We start from the raw sequence: 19444 nt of genomic DNA, 5'->3' as shown, positions 1-19444 counted from the left end.
GTATTTAAAAAAAAAAAAAAAGAAGCTTGCTGCCTTTGGTATGAGCCTTTCCTTTGTGTTACGAGGACGCAGAATGGCCTCGACAGAGCTCCGGAAAATAGACCAGGAACAAGCTTTGTGTCAAGTTTTTATTCTGCCATCATTTTCGCATCTGACAAGTGAATTCGACGGAATGTCGTAAAATGTTCACTTGGCTGGATTGAGTTTTTTTTGGTCTTTGTTCTTTATTTACTTTTCTGTGATGCCAAACGATCGTTTCCATGAGATAGCTCGAAACTCGTCGATGGGTAGATTATCATCAATACGTCCATTGGTCCGCCCATCCGAGCACTCGGAGAGCGCCTGCCCGTATTCCCCCCCGCCCGCCCGCCATCCCTCCAACCCAATCGTCCATGAATTGCTCCCTTTATGATCGATTCTCCTATGCAGCTGTGGTCTCGATGTGGTGGTTACAACAAATGGTAAAGGACAAAAAAAATCGGAACCAAATCAAATATGACTGCATCGCTGGCCGTTTTCCCGCCGAGCGGCAGTCAAATGAGCCTGCCGCACAGTCTGAATGGCTCTTGATGGAAATTGTTTGGAAATGGCAGATAATTTTACATGCTGGGCTGAAGTCCAAAATCCTTTGGCTTCATCCTTGGCTGTTAGTGAAAATTCTGTCCTCGTAATAAAGCGAAGGAAAAAAAAAAAAGAAAAGAGTAAAATAACATTTAGAGGAGAAGATGAGCTCACATGGTGACAGCTGGCAGATTCAAATGACTTCAGTTTAATCGGCAGTCAAATAGATTTGTACTGTTTGAGTTTTGGGTTAATTTAGCTTTTAGTTTCGCACTTGGCTCCGGTGTTTGTCAAAGATTGTGAAAGTTTTTTTTTGGGGGGGGGGGTCGCATTTCAAGGGGTCTTAGATGGGTGAGGGGGGAGGGTCTTAGATACTGCAGCACGACAGGTAGGGAAATGTATAATATATTGTAAATATTGTTGGAATTATTATGGGCAGCGACAATATTAGTGGTGAAGGACGCTAGCGGCAGGGGGGCCTCTCTGCGACAAATGCGTGCGCGCCGGGTCAACAGCCAATCGCAGGGCACATGCAAACCACCATTGACCATTTCAGAGCCACGTGGATGGAAAATGGAGAGTGTGCAATTGCTCTCTCACACGTTTGTGCATGTGAACTTTGCACGGGAAGGCCCCAGCCGAGGATCAAACTTGGGACCGCTTGACTGGAAAACATCCGTGCTAACTGCTGCGCCGATAATTGGATTCGATGCATTCTAATCAGCTTTTCAACATTCCATTAACTGCGGTTTGTGGCCAATGAGTCGGCATTTGTGGTTACGGTGTCGTTGGCCTGAGTCTGGTGGTTTGAATATTGACGCTGTGCCTCTGGGTTTGAATTCCTGAGGAAGGTGTGCATGTGTGTGTGTGTGTGTGTGTATCAGCTGGAGCAAAGCTGGCATACAGGTGTGGCGGTGTCTCGCCAGCATTTCCTTGTAATTAATGGTGTTCTCTCTCTCTCTCTCTCTCCGATTTGGACCGGAATTGATGACACCCGAATGACTTTTGTAGTCACATAAAAAGTGAGAGTGACGGGCAAAATACAAATTGAGAAGAATCTAAAAGTGCACAGCACACAGTGCATATGTTCTCAAGCCCAAATAAAAATGTTTCTTGTCGCTAATTATCTCATCATCATGACAGCAAGAGTATCTTTTGGCCCAAAGATAAATCTGTGTCAAAACACGAGTTTGAGGTGATTTTTTGTGGGAAAAAAAAATCCAAAATGAGAAATACACTTGGATGCTGCTTCAGAAATTCACCAAAGTTTCTTGTGTGCCACCATACACTCCATTTGACGCCGCGTATCTTCCAGTTAAACGTCGGTCGACAGTGAAATTTGTTGCAAAAACAAAACAGACTTCCAGATACTTTTCCTGTTGCAAGATTCTGTTCCACCAAGCAAACCCAACACTGATGATGCGGCTAAACAAGTATCCTCACTGCTCCGGCAAGACAACACGCCTAATCGCTGAAGGTCAGATGGACAGAACTCTGCCAGTGGCGTTCTGCCGTATGTCTTGATGAGTGTCATGAGAGAGACGCTCCTCTGCGTCTGTCTGTGCCGTTCTTCCCCACACTCTGCGGTGATCTATCTTAGTTCCTTTCTTCTTTGTGAGCAGCTGGCCACGGAAAGCCCAGTCAGCTCTGCGAGAAACGGTCCCCGCTGTTGTGGGTGTGGGTGTGTGGGTGTCATACGTCACGTGCATGCACATCCCAAATCTCAGCTAAACATTTTAGAGCGCTCCATGACGACATTTACAGATCCAAACGAATCGGGTTATTTTTGTGAAGTGCACTGGCTTCAGTTTGACCTTTGGCCGCAGACGCGCGCGCTTCCGCTACTCGAGGTAGCGTTGATGCCCCTTTACAGCGAGTTCAGCGATCCAAACAAACGGAATGGCCGCTCGCCTCACCTCGACGCCCTCGCACCTAGCGCCGCCCCCGGTCTTCGTGAGAAAGGGGGCAAGAAGCAGGGGCTCACGTACACACTTTAGCTAACATGACGGGCGGTGCGGCGCTACGTTTTTGTAGCTCGTGAGGAGCCGCGCGAGAAAAAGGCTAACTTCTGGAATGTCAAGGTTGCTGTGTGACGATGTGTCATCACTTGAACTGACTTGGGTTTCCCTTCGCACTTGCCTCTGAGCATCACCGGTCGGGACCCACAGTGACATCGCCGCGGAGCGAGTACAGTAGATCTCGAGCAGGGACACGGAGACAAGCAGGTAAAGAGAGGCAGTCAGACAGACAGATGGGTATTTTGTCTCTCCTCCAGCTCGTCTAGTTGCCAGGACGACCGTCTGGCCTGGCTCAGTGCTCAAGTACAAGAGGAGAAAGCAAGCAAGAAAAGAAAGAAAAGCGCCGCAATCAATGAGACTCTTTTTGTTTTAGTGGGAACCCCCTTTTCACCCCCAGATGACGCGCGGTCTCACGGCGCAAGATGACGGAGATGCTGTGTGTGTGTGTGTGTGTGTGTGTGTGTGTGTGTGTGTGTGTGTGTGTGTGTTGGTCGTGCCTTTGTGTCTGACTCCTGCTTGTGTGTGAGGCTGACTTTATTTAAGACAAGGAGCCTTTTGTTTTAAGGAGGAGAAAGGCACCGAGGCCGAGGCTGGCCCTGTAATTGGCCTACTTAGACCCTGTTTAGCATGAGAAAAGCTCACCAGTGCCGAGCCAACTCTTGTTTTCAGCACAGAGAGGACCGATATGCTGATCAAAATTCAGATTAGTCTGAAAAACATCCCCTGCCACCTCACCAATACAGTCCTCCACCCTCTGCTTGAGAAACACTGCACGCTAATTACCCGACGACAAAGCTGGGGGAGGAAAAAAAAATCTACACTTTAACAGAGTAGTGGAAGAGTCTATTTACAGAAGAAGGGAGGGGGGTTCGTTCTTTTTCCACCGCTTTCTTCCTCAATAACTTTTTATGCCTCCCTTAAAAAAAAAAAAAAGTTTCCATCCATCTTTCCCTTTTTTGTTTTGTCTTTTATTTGTGCCTTTGCTCCTCCGCTGATCAGCCCAGCCGGCACTTGTTGCCGCAGAGTGATTGAACTCAATTAGCGCGACAATGTGAGAGCTGTTTGGAAGTTGGGAAACCAAGTCACAGTTAGAGGAGGCAAGAGGCAGCACGGAGGACAAGTTTGAATCCGAGTCTGCACTGGGCGGCCTGATGTTGCGTTCACGGAGGTACAGTACTGAAAATAGCTTGGCCTTGTGTTTTCCCTTGTCGTTATCCAGCTTCTTTATCTGACTTTCCACCTGCATATCTGCTACTTTTTTTGGATTCAAATTTTCAATTCCTACTAAATTATTAGTATTAGTCGAAGTAGTAGTAGCAGTAGTACTTGTTGTCATTGTTGTATTTGTTATAGAAGTTTTTTTTTGTTTGTTTTGTTTTTTTACTATTGGTTCTGTTTCCAAAGTGGAGATTACAGGAAAGACTTTGTTTTGTTCCACTTACAGTATGTTGCGGCTTGATGATTTTCGTTTTATCCGCCTGAGAGGACGCTTCTGTCGAGGGAACGATATCAGCATTGGCAAAAGTGGGTTGGGGCTTTGATTCCTTGCTCAAGGGAACTTGAAAAGTCTTAGAGGTCAAGATTAGGATCTCTCTAGCAACCGGTCCAATTATAGATGCACCCCGCTTTGAACTTCCAAGCTCCAACCTCAACGTGTTCTCGCTGAATGCACAGCCTTGAAAAGAATTGGAAAAAAAATTGTCAAATACCTTCAAAGAGAGAGAGAGAGTGCGTCCACTCCAAAAAAAAAAAAAAAAGAGTGTTGGCAACTTGGATCACGTGTACAGATCAACACAATTGATCTATTCATTGAATGCACATTTTAACTTGAGCACCACTTTCGCCCTGTGATGTCAGACTTGTTTTTCTGCCAGCTCCGGTCAACTTTTCCTCATCCGAGCGCCAAAATCTCCCATTTTCTCCATATTCTGGCGTGCTGTCTGAATATGTAGCTTGTGAGATTCCGATGCCTTTGCATTGATTTTGAAATCAGCGATTTATTCATACCATCGCACAAAATGGTTGGATTAACGCCCCCTCTCTTTGTGTCCCACTCTATGTTTGGAGCAGTCATTATTGGGCGGTGAGATGGCATTGGGGAGTCCCGGCGCCACTTCGCCCACCAAGCCGCCCGGTCAGTACTACCAGCATTACGGCAGCAACCCCCGCAGGAGACTACTGCATATGGACTCCATGGGTAAGGCGCCGCTTTGGATGGAGGAGCGTCGTCAAGGCAATCCTTACAAATAATCTGCCTTTTGTCTATGTGGAAAATCAACAACATATAGATTGTGCGGCGTAAATCCGATCACTGTGGGTTACCTTCAGATGTCCATACCTTGTGTTCTGATTCATGAAACGCTTAAACCAGATTTTTTTTTTTTCGTGGTTTTGAGGTTATGCAATATCTGGTCCATTCTTTGCAAGAATAAATACTTGGTGATATGGAGATAACTATTTGCCCCCCCCCCCCCCCGTTTTTTTTTTCTTTTCAATGAAACATGACTTTTTTTCCTAATCGATAAAACGGATGTGAAGCAAAATAATAATAATAATAATAATACACAAAGAGTCAAGTGTCCACTTCAATTGCAATATTTCAATATTTCTGCCTTCAAGTGCTTTTGAACCGCCGTCTTTCTACCTTAAACATAATCACGACAAATGAAGTGGCGTTTCTGGGAATGTGTAATGAATGTGTCATCAAATTCCTTCCTACTCGACATCACACAACGCTGCAGTAGTTTGTGTCACCATTCAACCAGTCAAAAATAATCATAATCATTATTTCCTTTTTATTTGAATTTTTTTTTTCTTGATTTGATTTCATTCAATGTCCTGAATAATAAAAAAATAATAAAATAAAACAAATCAACTCACTCCAACTGCTCACTCCAATAAGAGCAGCTTGGAACGCAAAACTCCAAATGTTTTCAACCACGCAACTCCTGTGAAAATCCAGTGTGGATTACCTGTTAAATGTGCGCTGCCAACATTTCGGAATTTGTCTTTTATTTATTGATGTATTATTCCTTTATCGATTGAAAGCTTTTGATATGACGTGCGTGTGGCCTGCGGCGCGCCGTGTCTGGTTCGAGGTGTGTTCGGAAGAAAGGAAAACATTCAGGACAATAATGCTGAAGTGTAGCCTTGGTCGTGTTTGCCTTGATAGGACACGGGAAACACACCCATGCGCCGCACGCGCACGCACACACAAACGATGCTGGGCCAATTTCCAAAAAAACATTCTTTCATTTTTTTCCATCAAAGTCTCCCCTCCCCAGTTAATGGACTGCTCCTTTGCTCCATTTGAAAGAATAGAAGACACAGTCCGAATACAAAACAAAATAAATATAACCTCTTTTCTTTTATCAAAGCCAATCGACAGAGAAAACTAGCCTTTTTTTTTTTGTAGTAGTGAATTCCCCCCGACCTCCCTGCCATCTTATCTTTGTTCCCCGTGTTTGCAGTCTTTGTAAATACATTGACAGGCATTTTTTACAAGTCTCTCCTCGTTGCCAGATTGATTCAATCAAAACGAGAGACTGGCAAATTAAACTCTCCTTTCATTCATACATTTTTTTTTCTTTCTTTCTTTCAGAAATCCACCCCAAAAAAGTCCGCAAGGTCCCGCCGGGCTTGCCATCCTCAGTAAGTGATAACAATCCTCAGTCAAATTGCTACTTTCAAGTTGCGTTGTGAGCAAAGTCACCTGCTGATGCTGCGGTTGCTAATCGCGGGGCTGCTTTTGCCAGAGAGTGCAGCAGAGGCCTGTTTTGACAGATTGGCGGGGGGCAAGGCTGCTTATAATTGTTTGAAAAAAAAAGACATGTATATACCCCAAAAACACACATTCGGTTGCACAAAACCAGAACCGGTAAATCACGGCACATAAAGTTACACGCTCATCTTACAGCAAAAATAACAAGCTGCATCCTGCTGTTGTGTCTTTGTTCTTCACGTTCAGTTATTATGAGCAATGAATGTAACCTTTTGATAAAATATGGATATGTGTCCACGAAAGAGTAAGGTATGACTTTGTGATTGAATTGAGAGGAATTGTAGAGTAGCTTATGTTGGATTTTTGGTGGGTTTTTTTGGTTTTGGCTTTCGGGCTATTGGTCGTACAATTTCCTTGCTTTTCTTTGATTTTTTCCATGAGTACTCATGTACTGATAATCATGTCATCATGACAAGAAGATACAAATAGGCAAGTAAAACATGCACCCTGACAGTTTTTCTTGTTTTTTGGGGGGGGGGAGAATATCTGATCAAAGGGAATCTCTAAAAAAAATGAATGAAATGAACTCAAAGCAGCAGCTGCTGCAAGTTTTTTGTTTTTCTGTCAAGAGAGATTTTTGTTGTTTTTCAATTGAAAAGGCAGGCACCTACCTTTATTTGGTCGGGTGACGTCATCATTTTTGCCTGTCGAGATTGGTTTTGTCTGTTTTCTCCATCCATCTCACTGGTGGAGTTATTTTTATTCTTCAACGCCTGACCTCATTAATCATCACTTAACGAGTGCTGAATACGCGCGGTGTCAGCTGCCTATTTGGCTCAGCGGGAGTCCGGCTTTTCTGTGACCTCGGCCTGCTTTGTCCCTGCTTCCTCCGCTCTTTCCTCTCTCGGCCTACATCATCCGTGTGTGTGTGTGTGTGTGTGTGTGTGTGTGCGTGTGAAAGCGAAGAGGAAGCACAAATTGTTTCACAGATTGATGTTTTTGGGGGCTTTTGTGTAAGGGGAAGCACACTGTTTGTTTGTTCTGTAATGTGATGAGATTTCATACAAAACGGTTCTAACCTTGACTGGACAACAGCAATATTCAGGGAAATTGTTGTTACTGTTCAGACAAAAAAAAAAAAAAAAAGAAGAATTTAAGGAAGAGCTTCTGTCTCATCTCTTCACCGTGTCATCAGCGCACTGAGCCTGTGGGGGGGGGGCTTTGATATTTCAGCCAAGGTTTTAACTGCGACCTTGTCGCTTCATCACTGTCTCTTAGGAAGTAACACCTTGTTTTCAAAATCCTCATAGAATTTTTTTTCATGATCGTATCTTGACAGATAAACCATTTGTAATGCTAACATGTACAAATTATTATTTATTTTTCCCAAAAAACATGTTTATGGTAAGCAGTACTGCCATAATGCGGAATGTTTTCTGAATTGTATTTATTTATTTTTTATGGTTGGATGAATTAATAGAAATCTTTCAAAAAAACTCGATGACACTTGACAGTTTTAACATCAGAAAGAAAAAAAAAGAATTTTTTTTAGGTTTGGAAATATGTCACATTTCACACGCCACTCCTCTCCCAAGAGTAACTGCGCACGCTGCTGCCAGTAAAAAGCCATGTGGGTTGTGTGGGCAATGGAGGTTGCCTTTTGAATTGTAATATTTCTATTATTTCTATTTCTTCCACTTCTTCTCCCCACGCCTCGCATTTATGTTTGTTTGTCAAATTTGGTTTGCTGAGTCAATGATATACTCGGAGAAACAATTAAGTCACACGCGAGAGGAGAGCGTGGGATGTCTTTGTAATCAAAAGGAAATTAGGCTAACATTAGTTGGTTGTATAATTCTCTCACCGCGCTCCTCCGATGGTGATCCGTTTCAGAGGCTTGAAAGTGACAAGTGACAAAACAAATAGTGCACGTCAAGATTAACATGCAAAATGGCCGGCAAATATTCATGACAGTTACGCCGACAAAGGAAACAGAAAGCAATTAGCATCTACAGTACATTATATGCCACTGTCATTGACTTAATCATATCTTTTATTGGCTCAATCCTTCACATAATATTATTATTATTATTGTTATTATATTTACCAGAAGTCCACACACACACACGTCACAACGTTAGCATTGCAGATGAAAGATAAGCTAAAGGATAGACTTCGACCCTGACCTTGGTCACAGTTCAAATTTAGTAGCTTATGTCGGTGACTTATTTGCAATCGAGCTGGTCCCGTGCCTTATCTTGTTATCAGTGGGCCTTTAGATTCAAACTTTATCTCCTTGGAAATTAAACATTTGATGTGATTGAAGCCGGTGATTCGTGTTGACCAATGAAATACTGAAATCAGAAATCAGTGCAATGTGGGAGAGATGCGGTCCGATCAGCATTCCTTTTCTCTCTCTCTCTCTCTCTCTCTCTCTCTGTGTGTGACTTTCGAGCTCTCTCAGTTGTGGGTTTGTTTAAAGTTGACAGCATTAATTAAATTAAGCCAGGTCTTGCAGAAGGCACAGTAGGACTGCCAACGGTCCCCAGTGGTCCACGGGTGGATGAGGGGATGTTGGAGGGGTAGGGGGCGTGGGGTGCAGGATAGATTGTTTGGTGAACCACCCTGCCCCCCTCAGGCTGCCTGAGGCATTGCAGAGTTGTGCCAAGCCCCAGTCGTCAACTCGGCTCCTGAATTCAAGCTTGGTGGCAGTTTAGAACGCGTCCTGTTTCCTTTTTATCAAAATGGAAAAGGAACTCATCAAATTATGTGTCTAATATTATTGTTTAATATAGTGAATCGCCCATATCCAATGACTGTAAATGAACTCTTAAAGGACAACGTGTGTCTGAATTTATACTTCTAGACCTTGTCACTGTCTCATGAAATTTGTATTGTGTCATATGTCCATTTCCTGCGACAACACAGTTCCTGTTAAAGTAAGCATAGGCATGTATGATGCATTTTTCCTTCTCCCAGGTGATTTAATAACGTCCATCCGTCAAGCCATTTTCTGTACCGATGCCAGGTGAGTGAAAGGCAGGTTGCCAGTCAGTTGCATGGTCATAATAGCAATTCTGTGACTCATTCTGAACTGAGCCCGTTTTGTGTGGGCGGGCTGTCTCAAGGCACTGCCCACTTTGGCCCCGATACTGTTTGGCCAGTTCAGAGTTTGGCTTTCGTTTCTCTGACCACGAAGGGGCAGGGTTGTCAACTATCGAAGGCCTTTCCGCGCCATTCAGCGCAAATTCCATGACCGAGTACTGTTCACATTGGTACTTTCCTTACGAACCCCCCTCCCCCAGCCCACCCCACTTTTGTTTTAATCCAAATCTTACTCCTGCTTCTCGCAGCTTTGTTTTACATTTGCTGTCATCTATTAGTGTGGCGCTATCTACGTAGCAGACACTGGATTACGGATGTATTTGTCTTGTAAAGGTTAAGCGCGTATGCCAAGGATGGATTACAAAACACGACCAGGAGCCGACTGCCTGAGGCTCTGTGACCTTCCACGGCCCCCCCGTGACATCTTATGTACGACTAACAGTAGTTTATGGTAATCTGTTGAAATCAACCGCCATAAAAGCCTCAAGGCAAATTCTGTATTTTTGAAACCTAAATGAGGCCTCACGAGTTTGTGTTGCCCCGAATGTCATAAAATTAGATGACGGCTGTCTCAGACGGTGCAATAAACGAAATATTTTACCATTGTGGTCAACATCCATGTGCATCTCCATGTGCGTGTGTGTCCCCAGCCCACCACCACCCACAGTTGTGTGGTGCGGTCAGTCGGGTGCTATTAAAAGACTTTTAACATGGCAATGACAGTAATTTGTTCACCAAATGGATTTCTACAATGATTCAGAGGGATCATCCTCCACTCTTGTCCTATTTCTGAATGAAGTACCATGACGGCAACTGCACGCATCCGCACAGATCAGAATCTGTCACCAAAATCCACTACTTAGACCTGCTTTTAAGTAGTCTAACATATAGGCTACTTTTAGTAACCAAATGTGCAGGAAATAATCCACCGGAATGCTTCTTCAGGCGCAGCGCTGTCTCCCAAATTACCAAACATGGTTAACTAGACTTGCCTGTGGTTCTGCTCGCCATGCATTGTCTTTTTTGTAACATTATAAACAGTGAATCACTGATGATGATGATGATTATTAGGCAGTATTATTTGGTTAACATATTAGTAACAAAGACATCTTTACACAAAGTTTCCCCATATGATCCTGATGATCAGTTCTCAGTGAGCGTTACCTTGCGCGCAACACCAGCAAGTGTTCAGAGTGGTGCCTGCTGACAGCTAATTGCTTTGTGATCTTAACATGACAAGCTGTCAAAAGCTGTTTTCGAGAATTTTGTGATCCCAGGGGAAAAAAAAAACAGGAGATCAATTGCAGCACGCCATGTTTGTTTGTTGCTTCAAAAAAAAAAAAAAGCCGACCTGTATATCAGCCCCAATCTCACGCGCAAACAACGCCGCCGCCTCTTGTGGCTGTAATCCACACTGCCGCTGCAGATTACCGTCATCTTTCATCGTTTGCTCCATTGTGGCTGCACTTTGTGAAACGTAGACCAGTGCACAAAGCACAGAGCAGAGCCGTGTTTCCTTAGCGGCGGCGCTCTGCACTGGATCATCTGCTCGGTGAGAAGATGGAAGAATTTAGTCGGGCAGACAGTTGTGACTTCAAAAGTGATCTTCATTATGTGGCGACAAAAATTTAAGATGCCCATGCTGGGAGGCAGACCTGTCACGAAGGGGCGGGTCACATGGGGCCATGCCCACCCACCAAGTAGCTTGCATCTCCCATTTGAGGCTTGAGACTCAGAAAAGTCTTCTTTTTTTTTCTCTCAGTTACCTTTTTATTTTTATTTTTAGTCGTGACCGAAAGAACGAGATCCCGGATACAAGCGGCCGAAATGAGTTTTCTCCGCAGGGTGTCCGGGCTCTCCCTTAGAGATAAGGTGAGAAGCTCGGTCATCCGGGAGGGGCTCAGAGTCGAGCCGCTTCTCCTCCACATCGAGAGGAGCCAGATGAGGTGGCTTGGGCATCTGATTCGGATGCCTCCTGAGCGCCTCCCTGGTGAGGTGTTCCGGGCATGTCCCACCGGGAGGAGACCCCGAGGAGGACCCAGGACACTCTGGAGAGACTATGTCACCCAGCTGGCCTGGGAACGTCTCGGGATCCCCCGGGGAGAGCTGGAAGAAGTAGCTCGGGAGAGGGAAGTCTGGGCTTCCCTGCTAAAGCTGTTGCCCCCGCGACCCGGCCCCGGATAAGCGGTAGATGATGGATGGATGGACCTTTTTATTTTATCATTGTAGAAAAGGCTTCCGAGTATGTTAACCTTGACTTGGGTAACTAAATTGCATACTTTGTAGGCATGCACGGTGTCCCTTGTGGCTGTAGGACTGGAGACGTGTGCGTTTACAAGTAGAGAAAATTTGTCACGAAAAAGTAAACAGAATCACTTTTCTCTGCCATGCACACGGTCTGCTCTAATGAACATGAACGCATGCGTGTTTCGACATATACATTTCCTTTCATTCAACAAGTTACGAGAGGAAGTTTCCCACCCCCACCCCCCAATTCCGTCGTTAACCCCCACCATAGCATATCCCCTCCAGTTTGTAGAATTTCTCAAAACGTTCCGTTTGTTAGGCTGAACGGAAAATCACAGAAAAATCACCATAAGGGCTGCTTTGCATTTTTAATTAAGAAACTAACATATGAATACATTTGCATATTATTGAGTTGCAGATTAAATCATGCATACATAATTAGCGTGCAGCAGCGTGCGTTCGCCTCTCCGTGCTTGCCGAGTTTTCCGATGGGTGCCGCACGCGCACGCAAACACTTTATTGAGACTCTCAAAGACTCACTTCACAGACGCGCGTCCCCGCCCTCTCCGCACACTTTGTGTACTCCCTCCCACTCTGTTCCGTTTATATTTTCAGGAAAATGAGCTCGGGCCCTGCGTTATTTTTAAACCTGATCACAGTGGGGGTGAGGGGGGGCTTCATCTTTGACGGGATATAAACAACTTCATTTCGCTTTGCCACGTCAGACATCGTTCCGCCACCAATTAATGTCATCCGTTGACACGCGAGCTCCACCGAACACTATGAACTATCACTTATTTGTATGATACACACCATCTTCGTACGTGTTAATACACTATTAATTACTTAACAATCATTTGTTGGTATCTTAATGTGCCTTTAATTAAACATCTCCTGATTATTTACAGCTTCGGGGAGAAGCTCGTTAGCAGACTGCATTGGATTTCTCGTGACAACCCGACAGCTAGTGTGAAACGGTTATCGGCGTGGAACAAACGCAAAGTTCAGGGGGCGCAGGAAGGCATTTTCAGATTTTACTGCAGATCCGAGAACGTTGTGTACAATTCAGGCCATTTGGAAAGCTGGTCAACAGAATATGACTAACTCTACTGGCGCTGATGACACGGGGGGGGGGGGGGGGGGGGGTGCACAAAGTTGAGCACAGTGATGATGACAGGAAAGCTGGAGCCTGATAGGTGAGCACAGCGATTTGTGGAGCTACTAGTTGCAGTCCAATCCAAAAACGAAGACTGGTCAGATGAGCACGCGCTTTTGTAGCGTAACACGGCAGAGAAAGGACGGGGAGAGGCGGCATAGGCATGGTTAGGTCACGTGATACACACGTACACTAAGGAAACCTCCCAAAACAGGATCGCTATCGTTTAAAATATCCCGCAAGTCCGGTGAAGGGAAGCTACGGTGGATATAAAAAGTCCACACACCCCTGTTCCAATGGCGGGGGCTAGTTTGCACTGTGGATCCCCATTTGACATCAAATGCTGTTGGGGTGGAAATTGACAACATAGAAAAAGGATTTATTTCTTGTTTTAATTTATGAATCAGGGACAAATGGGCTCCAGTTAAAAGGCACTTTTCTGCTCCTCCGGGACAGAAGGGCCGGTGCCGGAGCAGCGTAAGGGTCGATCTGTGCATGCGCCTGCTGCAAGTACAGTCTGAGGGCTGTGAATGCAAATTTGATTGAGGTTAGTCTCGAACTGACTGTGATGATTTGGTCAGCTGCCAGGTAACGGATGACAAAATAGAGCAACAGCCACAGTGAAATTAGGCCCACTTTCTCTCCCTTAAGCGGTGAGAAGTAAGCAGAAGAGCAAATACATGTGCCTGTTGACGAAGCGCCTCACAACAAGCGGGAGGGGCGAGTACGGGAAGGGCGGGGCAATCAAAAAGTCAGATCCAAAGCGGGATTGGAGCACTGGAAGGGATGGTGGAAGAGAATTGGAAGAGACATTACTTGTCACCGGCCGTCCTGTCTGCTTCGTCTCATCTGAAGAAGTCCACCGTCCACCCGCATGCTTCCCCGATTGTCGCATTCTTCCCTTTTTCATCTGCCTTGTCCTTTTCTTTCCTCCTTTTTGGTCTCATGACATCTTCTAATGTCGCTGTCCTCTTTTTTTTTTCTCCAAATCAGTTATTCTGGAATCATTTCATTCCTCCATCTCCAGTATCGACAGCGGGGTTTTTTTTCCTCTTCATAAACTCTTCTATACGGTCCCCCTCCCTTCATTTGCCGTTTTTTTGTTGCACTCTCACGCTCTCATTCCCCATCTTTTACGGCTCCTCCTCTCCCCGCTCCCATGTTTGTCTCTTTGCCCTTCGTGCTTGTCTCGTCCTCAGTCTTCGTCACTGCTCGCGCCAGTTTGTTGGCCACGCAGCGGTTAGACGAAATTGAAAATGCCCCTCGGCTTATTTTTCCTCGACCGGCTCACTTTTTTTTTTTTTTTTTACTTGGGTTCGATCTACTTTTTGCCTTGATCATCCTCCCTCCCTCCCTCCCCCCCCTCCCTCCATCTCTCTCTTCATTTCCCATTCAGTCTGGTTGGGTACAATGCTGGGAGGCTGCCAGTGCTGCAGACAGATGGTCCACTTATTAGATGTGCATCAGCCCTCCCTCCCCTTCCTGCAGCTCGCTTTTTAATCAAATTAAAGCCAAAGGAAGAGAGGGGAGCCATCGAGAGCCGGAGTGACAGAGAAGGAGAGCAAGAGGGCTTTGGGAGGTCTGCTCGCTTGTTTTGGAGTCGACTATTTGTTGTAATAGGATGAGTGATGATAATATTAAAATGAAATTTAGGGAGACTAACACACCGCCTTGTCTGTTATGGTGACTGCAAGTACATCTGTCTTCTTTTTGTCTCCCAATTTTTATTTCCATCGGTGCCTCCCCCCCCACCCCACCCTCGTTTTTGTTCTCCGTGTCTTTGGTCGGCAAAACCCGCTCATTTTCTGCGGAGAATCTGTCTCTGATGTGGCTCCTTGGAGGTGCCCTTTTAACCCTTAACCCAAATTCAAGTCATTCTTGCCATTGCAAGAGACGCACACGTAACACGTTTCGACTCGGACCTGTCTTTGAGTCAGTGAGGAGTTTGCCCTTTGACCCGCTACATGAGTAACCTGCCCGGAGACAACTTCTGCTGTGATTTGGTGCTCCATAAATAAAATGGAATAGAACGGAATTGAATGACGGCGGCTGTAATGTCGTGCGAATCATCTCCAAGCCGCCGCATAGTCCTCACGGCGCCCGATGTGCTACCTGAAAAACTCTCAGCACAAGTTAGCTTTGTCGTTGCAATTTTCAGTCGTGTTATCGAATCACAATCGCCAATGCGTCGGCTTTCGCAATCATTTTCAGAAAGCAGTTTTTGTGGGAAAATATATGACCGGATCCTGCCATTTTACAAAGGTTCAAAAAAAAAAAAAGGCGAATGATCCTTCAGGATAAACCTACTTTGTGTTGTCGTCTGTTTGGTGTGATGTGGTTCTGGCATCTATAAAGTTCGTATGTTGTAAATATCCCTTTACACGCAATGTTTGTCTTAGTTGTTCAAGTAATATAAAAGGTCATGCAAAACAATCCTCTATGTCTCATCGTTGTGCCCCTCCCCTCCCAAAAACGAAAACGACGGAAAACAATCATTTAACAAATCAAACAAAAACAGATGGTGCTTGCCATCCCCAATGGCATTTTGAATCTGGTTTTGAGTATTTTGTCCTCACAGTGAATTCATTTAAATATTTTGGGGGGAGGGGGGGTTCCTCAAAAGTCATCAAGTGCACCTTTTTCCTATTATTCACAACCCACCTCGGCCTGCGAGAAAGGAGCGACCCTTCTCAGCTCGACCGTGTGTCCGATTTGAATAAGCAAATCAAGGAGCAAAAAATTTACATTGACTCCAATCGCAATGACGAAAGTTAATATTCATTTCCTTAACAGAATCACACCTTCATAACTCCATTTTTGGCGGGGGTTGATCCTTGTTGCATTACCCACTGAGCCACAGAGATTGATGGAACTCATTTTATGTATTGTTAAAGGTAAGAAGATCATCATTTGACAGACGCCAGGAAATATGATCAGAAATAATCATCCGTTCCAGGGTCAAACTGTCACCGTCATAAAACCTTTAGTCAAGGCAAACATAATTCATAAGTCGGAAAAAGCCATACATGTCAATGTAAATAAACCAATGACGGCAATATTACGGCATAATCCCGCGAAATGATGGTAGAATTTTGAATATCCAAATGAGTTCGTTTTCTTTCAGGGCTTTATTTTTCTTTCAGTCTCAGCAATAGCATTCGCTCCTGCAGTTAGAGAATAGGTGTAAACAAATCTGGGAAACGGCTCTCTAGATAATAAGTTGGTCCTATTTTTTATTGGAAGGAAGACATCATTCCACCGATGAATGTGAAATAGTGGAAATGGAACTGAATATTTTTAATTTGCGGGTTCCATTCAGGTTAGAATCCAAATGGAAACAAATTACAAACAACAAAATTTTAACCGGAGTATTTTTCATTTGAAAACTTAAACGGGGGTGGAAATTGAGGAGGAAAATGGATTGTGAAGAGAAAAAAAAATAGGTAATGAAAGCAGGGAAGATGATGGGAGGGCCGGAAGCTGTTGCAGACAAAATGAGGCAAAGTTGGGGAAACGGAATGGATGAGAAGAGAGTGAAACGGTGACGTGCGTGGTGGGGGGGGGGGCAAAAAAGGAGGAGGAAGCAAGTGGCCTGGATACCCTCGGTGAAAGGGAAGGAAGTGGAAAGGCGGAAGAGGAAGGCACGTGCAAGGAAAGAAAGGTGCAAGACAGGAGAAAAAGAAGAGCGCATTGGAAACGCTGAAGGAGTGAGACAAATAAAGACGGGAGGAGTGGAAAAAGTGAACAGTCCAACTTCAAAGTGAGGGGGGGGGGAGGTGAGGCGAGGAGGTGCTTTCCAGATTTCGCTGAGGAAAGTTGAAAGAGTGGAGGCAACTGCGCGCGTGCCCGCGCTTATCTGTGTGCGCCCCCCACCCCCACCCCCTTTACTTCATGTGTGCGCGCCTGACGGATGGGGAGGAGGGTGGAAGCGGCGGCGGCAGAGAGGAGAGGAGAGGAGGGGAGGGGAGGGGCACTCGGCGCTCTCTCTCCCTGCCCACTTTGCATATTCCACGCGCCTCGGCTCGGCCATATGGGAAAATGCAACTGAAGGAATTGTCGGCCGAAAAAAACGCGCGCAGCCACGGACACGCGAGCGGAGCGGAAAAGAGTTTGACATCCTAAAACAACACAGCGAGAAAAAAGAAAAAGTTCGCGCGCGCCGACTGGGAAAAAAGAGGCGCGAGGGGCAGCAGGCGATCGAGGACGAGTTCAAATCAACATCATCATCGTCAACATCATCATCATCATCATCATCAACAACATCATCGATAGCGACAGCGCGCAATCCGGAAAGAAAGGCAAAGACCGAAGGGGAGAAAGTCGAGCTTTTCTTGCTTCCGCGGAGGACAGGAACGATGTATTGCGCGTACACCATCCCGGGGATGACAGGCAGCTCGCTCATGTACTACTACAATGGCAAAGCGGTAAGGGCTCTTCGGTCTTCTCCTTTTTTTTTTTTTTAAATTAGATTTTCTTCTATGCGAGCATCGAAGGAGGCGAAACGAGGTGTGGATGTGAAAGTGTGTCGAGTTCGCGCTCCAACTTGGAGCGCGTCGAGGTGCGACGGTCGCTTCTTGCCGGCCCTCTGCGTGCCTTTGGGACGCCGTTCAAATGCGCGCCCGTGCGCGCGTGTACGTGCGCGCGCGCGCGTGTTTGCGTGACCGAAGCTGCGGGATCGGACGCAAAATACGGCGGGTTCGCTGTGCGGGCGTTTCTCTTGATGATTTTGCAATTTGGCGTCTCGAGCTCGCAAAAGTCTCAAGCGAAGTAATCCACCGCGCGCAGATTTATTTCGCTTGCCTCTCTCGCTCTCGCTGCATCACTTATTTCAAATTATCTAAATTGATGTGCACATCAAAATGGATAAGAGCCCTATTAGGCAGACGAGCATTGCGTTTGGTGCCGTCAAATGGAGGGACGTGCGTGTAAAAAATATATGGCGTGGGTTTTTATTTCCTTTTCCTAAAATCGGTTATGAAAATTAAATGATTTGTGTGTGTGTGTGTGTGTGTGTGTGTGTGTCCGTGCGCTTTCATCTCAATCTGGGTTTTAAATTCATTAGTTAATACATTTTCGTCTTGCCTCAAAAATGAGAGCATAATTAAATAAAATTCAAACTAAAAAAAAAATACCTGAAACAGTTGAATAATGCCCTTTAATATATGGAGTTGTATTTGCTGTTCTGTGTTTTGTTGTACTTTTATGAGAATTGCCCATTGTCCTTTGAACGTTTTTTTTTCTAAATCGGCATACGATTAAAAACAAATAACATTTTTGCAATATTAAAATTTTAAATCACCCGTTTAAAAAATGAAAAAAGAAACGCCCCTAAAAAAAAATTATGAGGTGTTTGAACTCTAATGAACCAGTCAGACTCCCTCCTTGACCCTCACCTGTAAAACAGCAAGTGGATGGGGGTGATTTAGAGCAAGGGCACCCTCTTGGTGTGGGTGGGAGGGGGGGGGGGCGTTTAGATTTGAGAAACAGGGTGCAAATTGAGGAGAAACTAGAATGAATTTCACGGGTTTCTGGAATGCAGTCGCGATTTCTGCAAAGATGCACGGCGTAAATTCAAATGGACGGATGAAATTTTCGACAGATTCACCTGCCAGGGAAATGTTAGTTCTCCTCAGGCCTGTCTGCATTCTCTGTCACTTCGGACACTTTTCATGTCAAAAGGAAAGAAATGGTTCCGTGCATTGCTTGACATAAGTGTTCAAATTTGATCCCTCCAAAAATAATGGCAATGTTCATTTTTGAACTGTAATGCACACACACAATTTTGGCGTTTAAAGGGCCAGCTAAGATCATCCTATCGCAGACCCCACCCAAATAAAAGAAAAATTGTGACCATATTTAATTTTTTTAAAAAAGCATATGTAGGAGACAGCTAAAATATTTTATGCTCTCTATATTTTTTTAAATATATTTCATATTTTCTTTTATTAGAAAATATACATGCCATTGGTTTAACATGGATGGCCAGTTTGGTTCCATTCAGGTGGGCTATTTTACTGTGTATTTGAAGAAAAAAAAAAGTAATATTTTCATTGCCCAGCGTGGAGAACGAGTGAATTCAGTGAGGTTTCACAAGCCTCTATTTGTCTAAACACTCAGCAACACTCGGCCTCTTTATGCTTGACGCCTGGCAGGTCTTCGGCCTCCATCGAACCCTTGACTTGTAACGGTCAACTTGGGGCTGCGGGTTCCCAAAGTCTCCGATTTTTTGAATACCATCTTTCTCCTTACGGCTCCCGGCCTCCCTTTTGATCTCAGCGGCCTCCCTCGGCTTCAGAGCTCTCCGGCTCGGCGCTGCCACGGGGCTCGGCGTGGCACCGCTTTGTTTGGTGCCTGGATGCTGGATGGCACATTGTGCCGACGGTCTTGATCCGGTGCCAAGCTCCTTTCTATCCACGCTCGCCCCCCCTCCCCACCCTCTGTCTCACTCTCGCTGTCTGTATCACAGCTTGTTTACATTCCGTGTCTGTTGGCAAAAAGAGAAACGGGCGAATCAGAGAGAGAAACACCGCGATAAGCAAATGTTGTTTGTCGTCTTGTGTCCCGTGTTTGGAGGTTTTTCGCAAGGCCGACTTTGGGTTTTGGGGCGCGGTGTGTCCGTTGCGGAGGCTACTCTGT

The 19444-nt window shown here is 45.2% G+C and overlaps 1 protein-coding gene across 6 annotated transcripts in view; it reads left to right on the top strand.

The window, feature by feature from the left end:
- The window catches only part of tcf4 (transcription factor 4), a 112853-nt gene that overhangs the window by 53147 nt on the left and 40262 nt on the right, over nt 1–19444 (top strand). For 5 of the 6 annotated variants that reach the window (XM_086134213.1, XM_086134214.1, XM_086134216.1 and 2 more), the window contains 2 exons: nt 4650–4776; nt 6181–6230. In XM_086134213.1, coding sequence (XP_085990339.1) covers nt 4650–4776; nt 6181–6230 — 177 coding nt within the window. Of the gene's footprint in view, nt 1–3111; nt 3748–4649; nt 4777–6180; nt 6231–19444 lie in introns of those variants that run through there. The other variant, XM_086134217.1, reaches the window with a different exon arrangement.

Source organism: Hippocampus guttulatus, chromosome 17, assembly GCF_054856545.1.
Source record: "Hippocampus guttulatus isolate MCC_2025c chromosome 17, RoL_Hgut_1.0, whole genome shotgun sequence".
NCBI lineage: Eukaryota > Metazoa > Chordata > Actinopteri > Syngnathiformes > Syngnathidae > Hippocampus > Hippocampus guttulatus.
The sequence above is the reverse complement of the archived record's forward strand: the minus strand, read 5'-3'. Positions and strand labels throughout refer to the sequence as shown.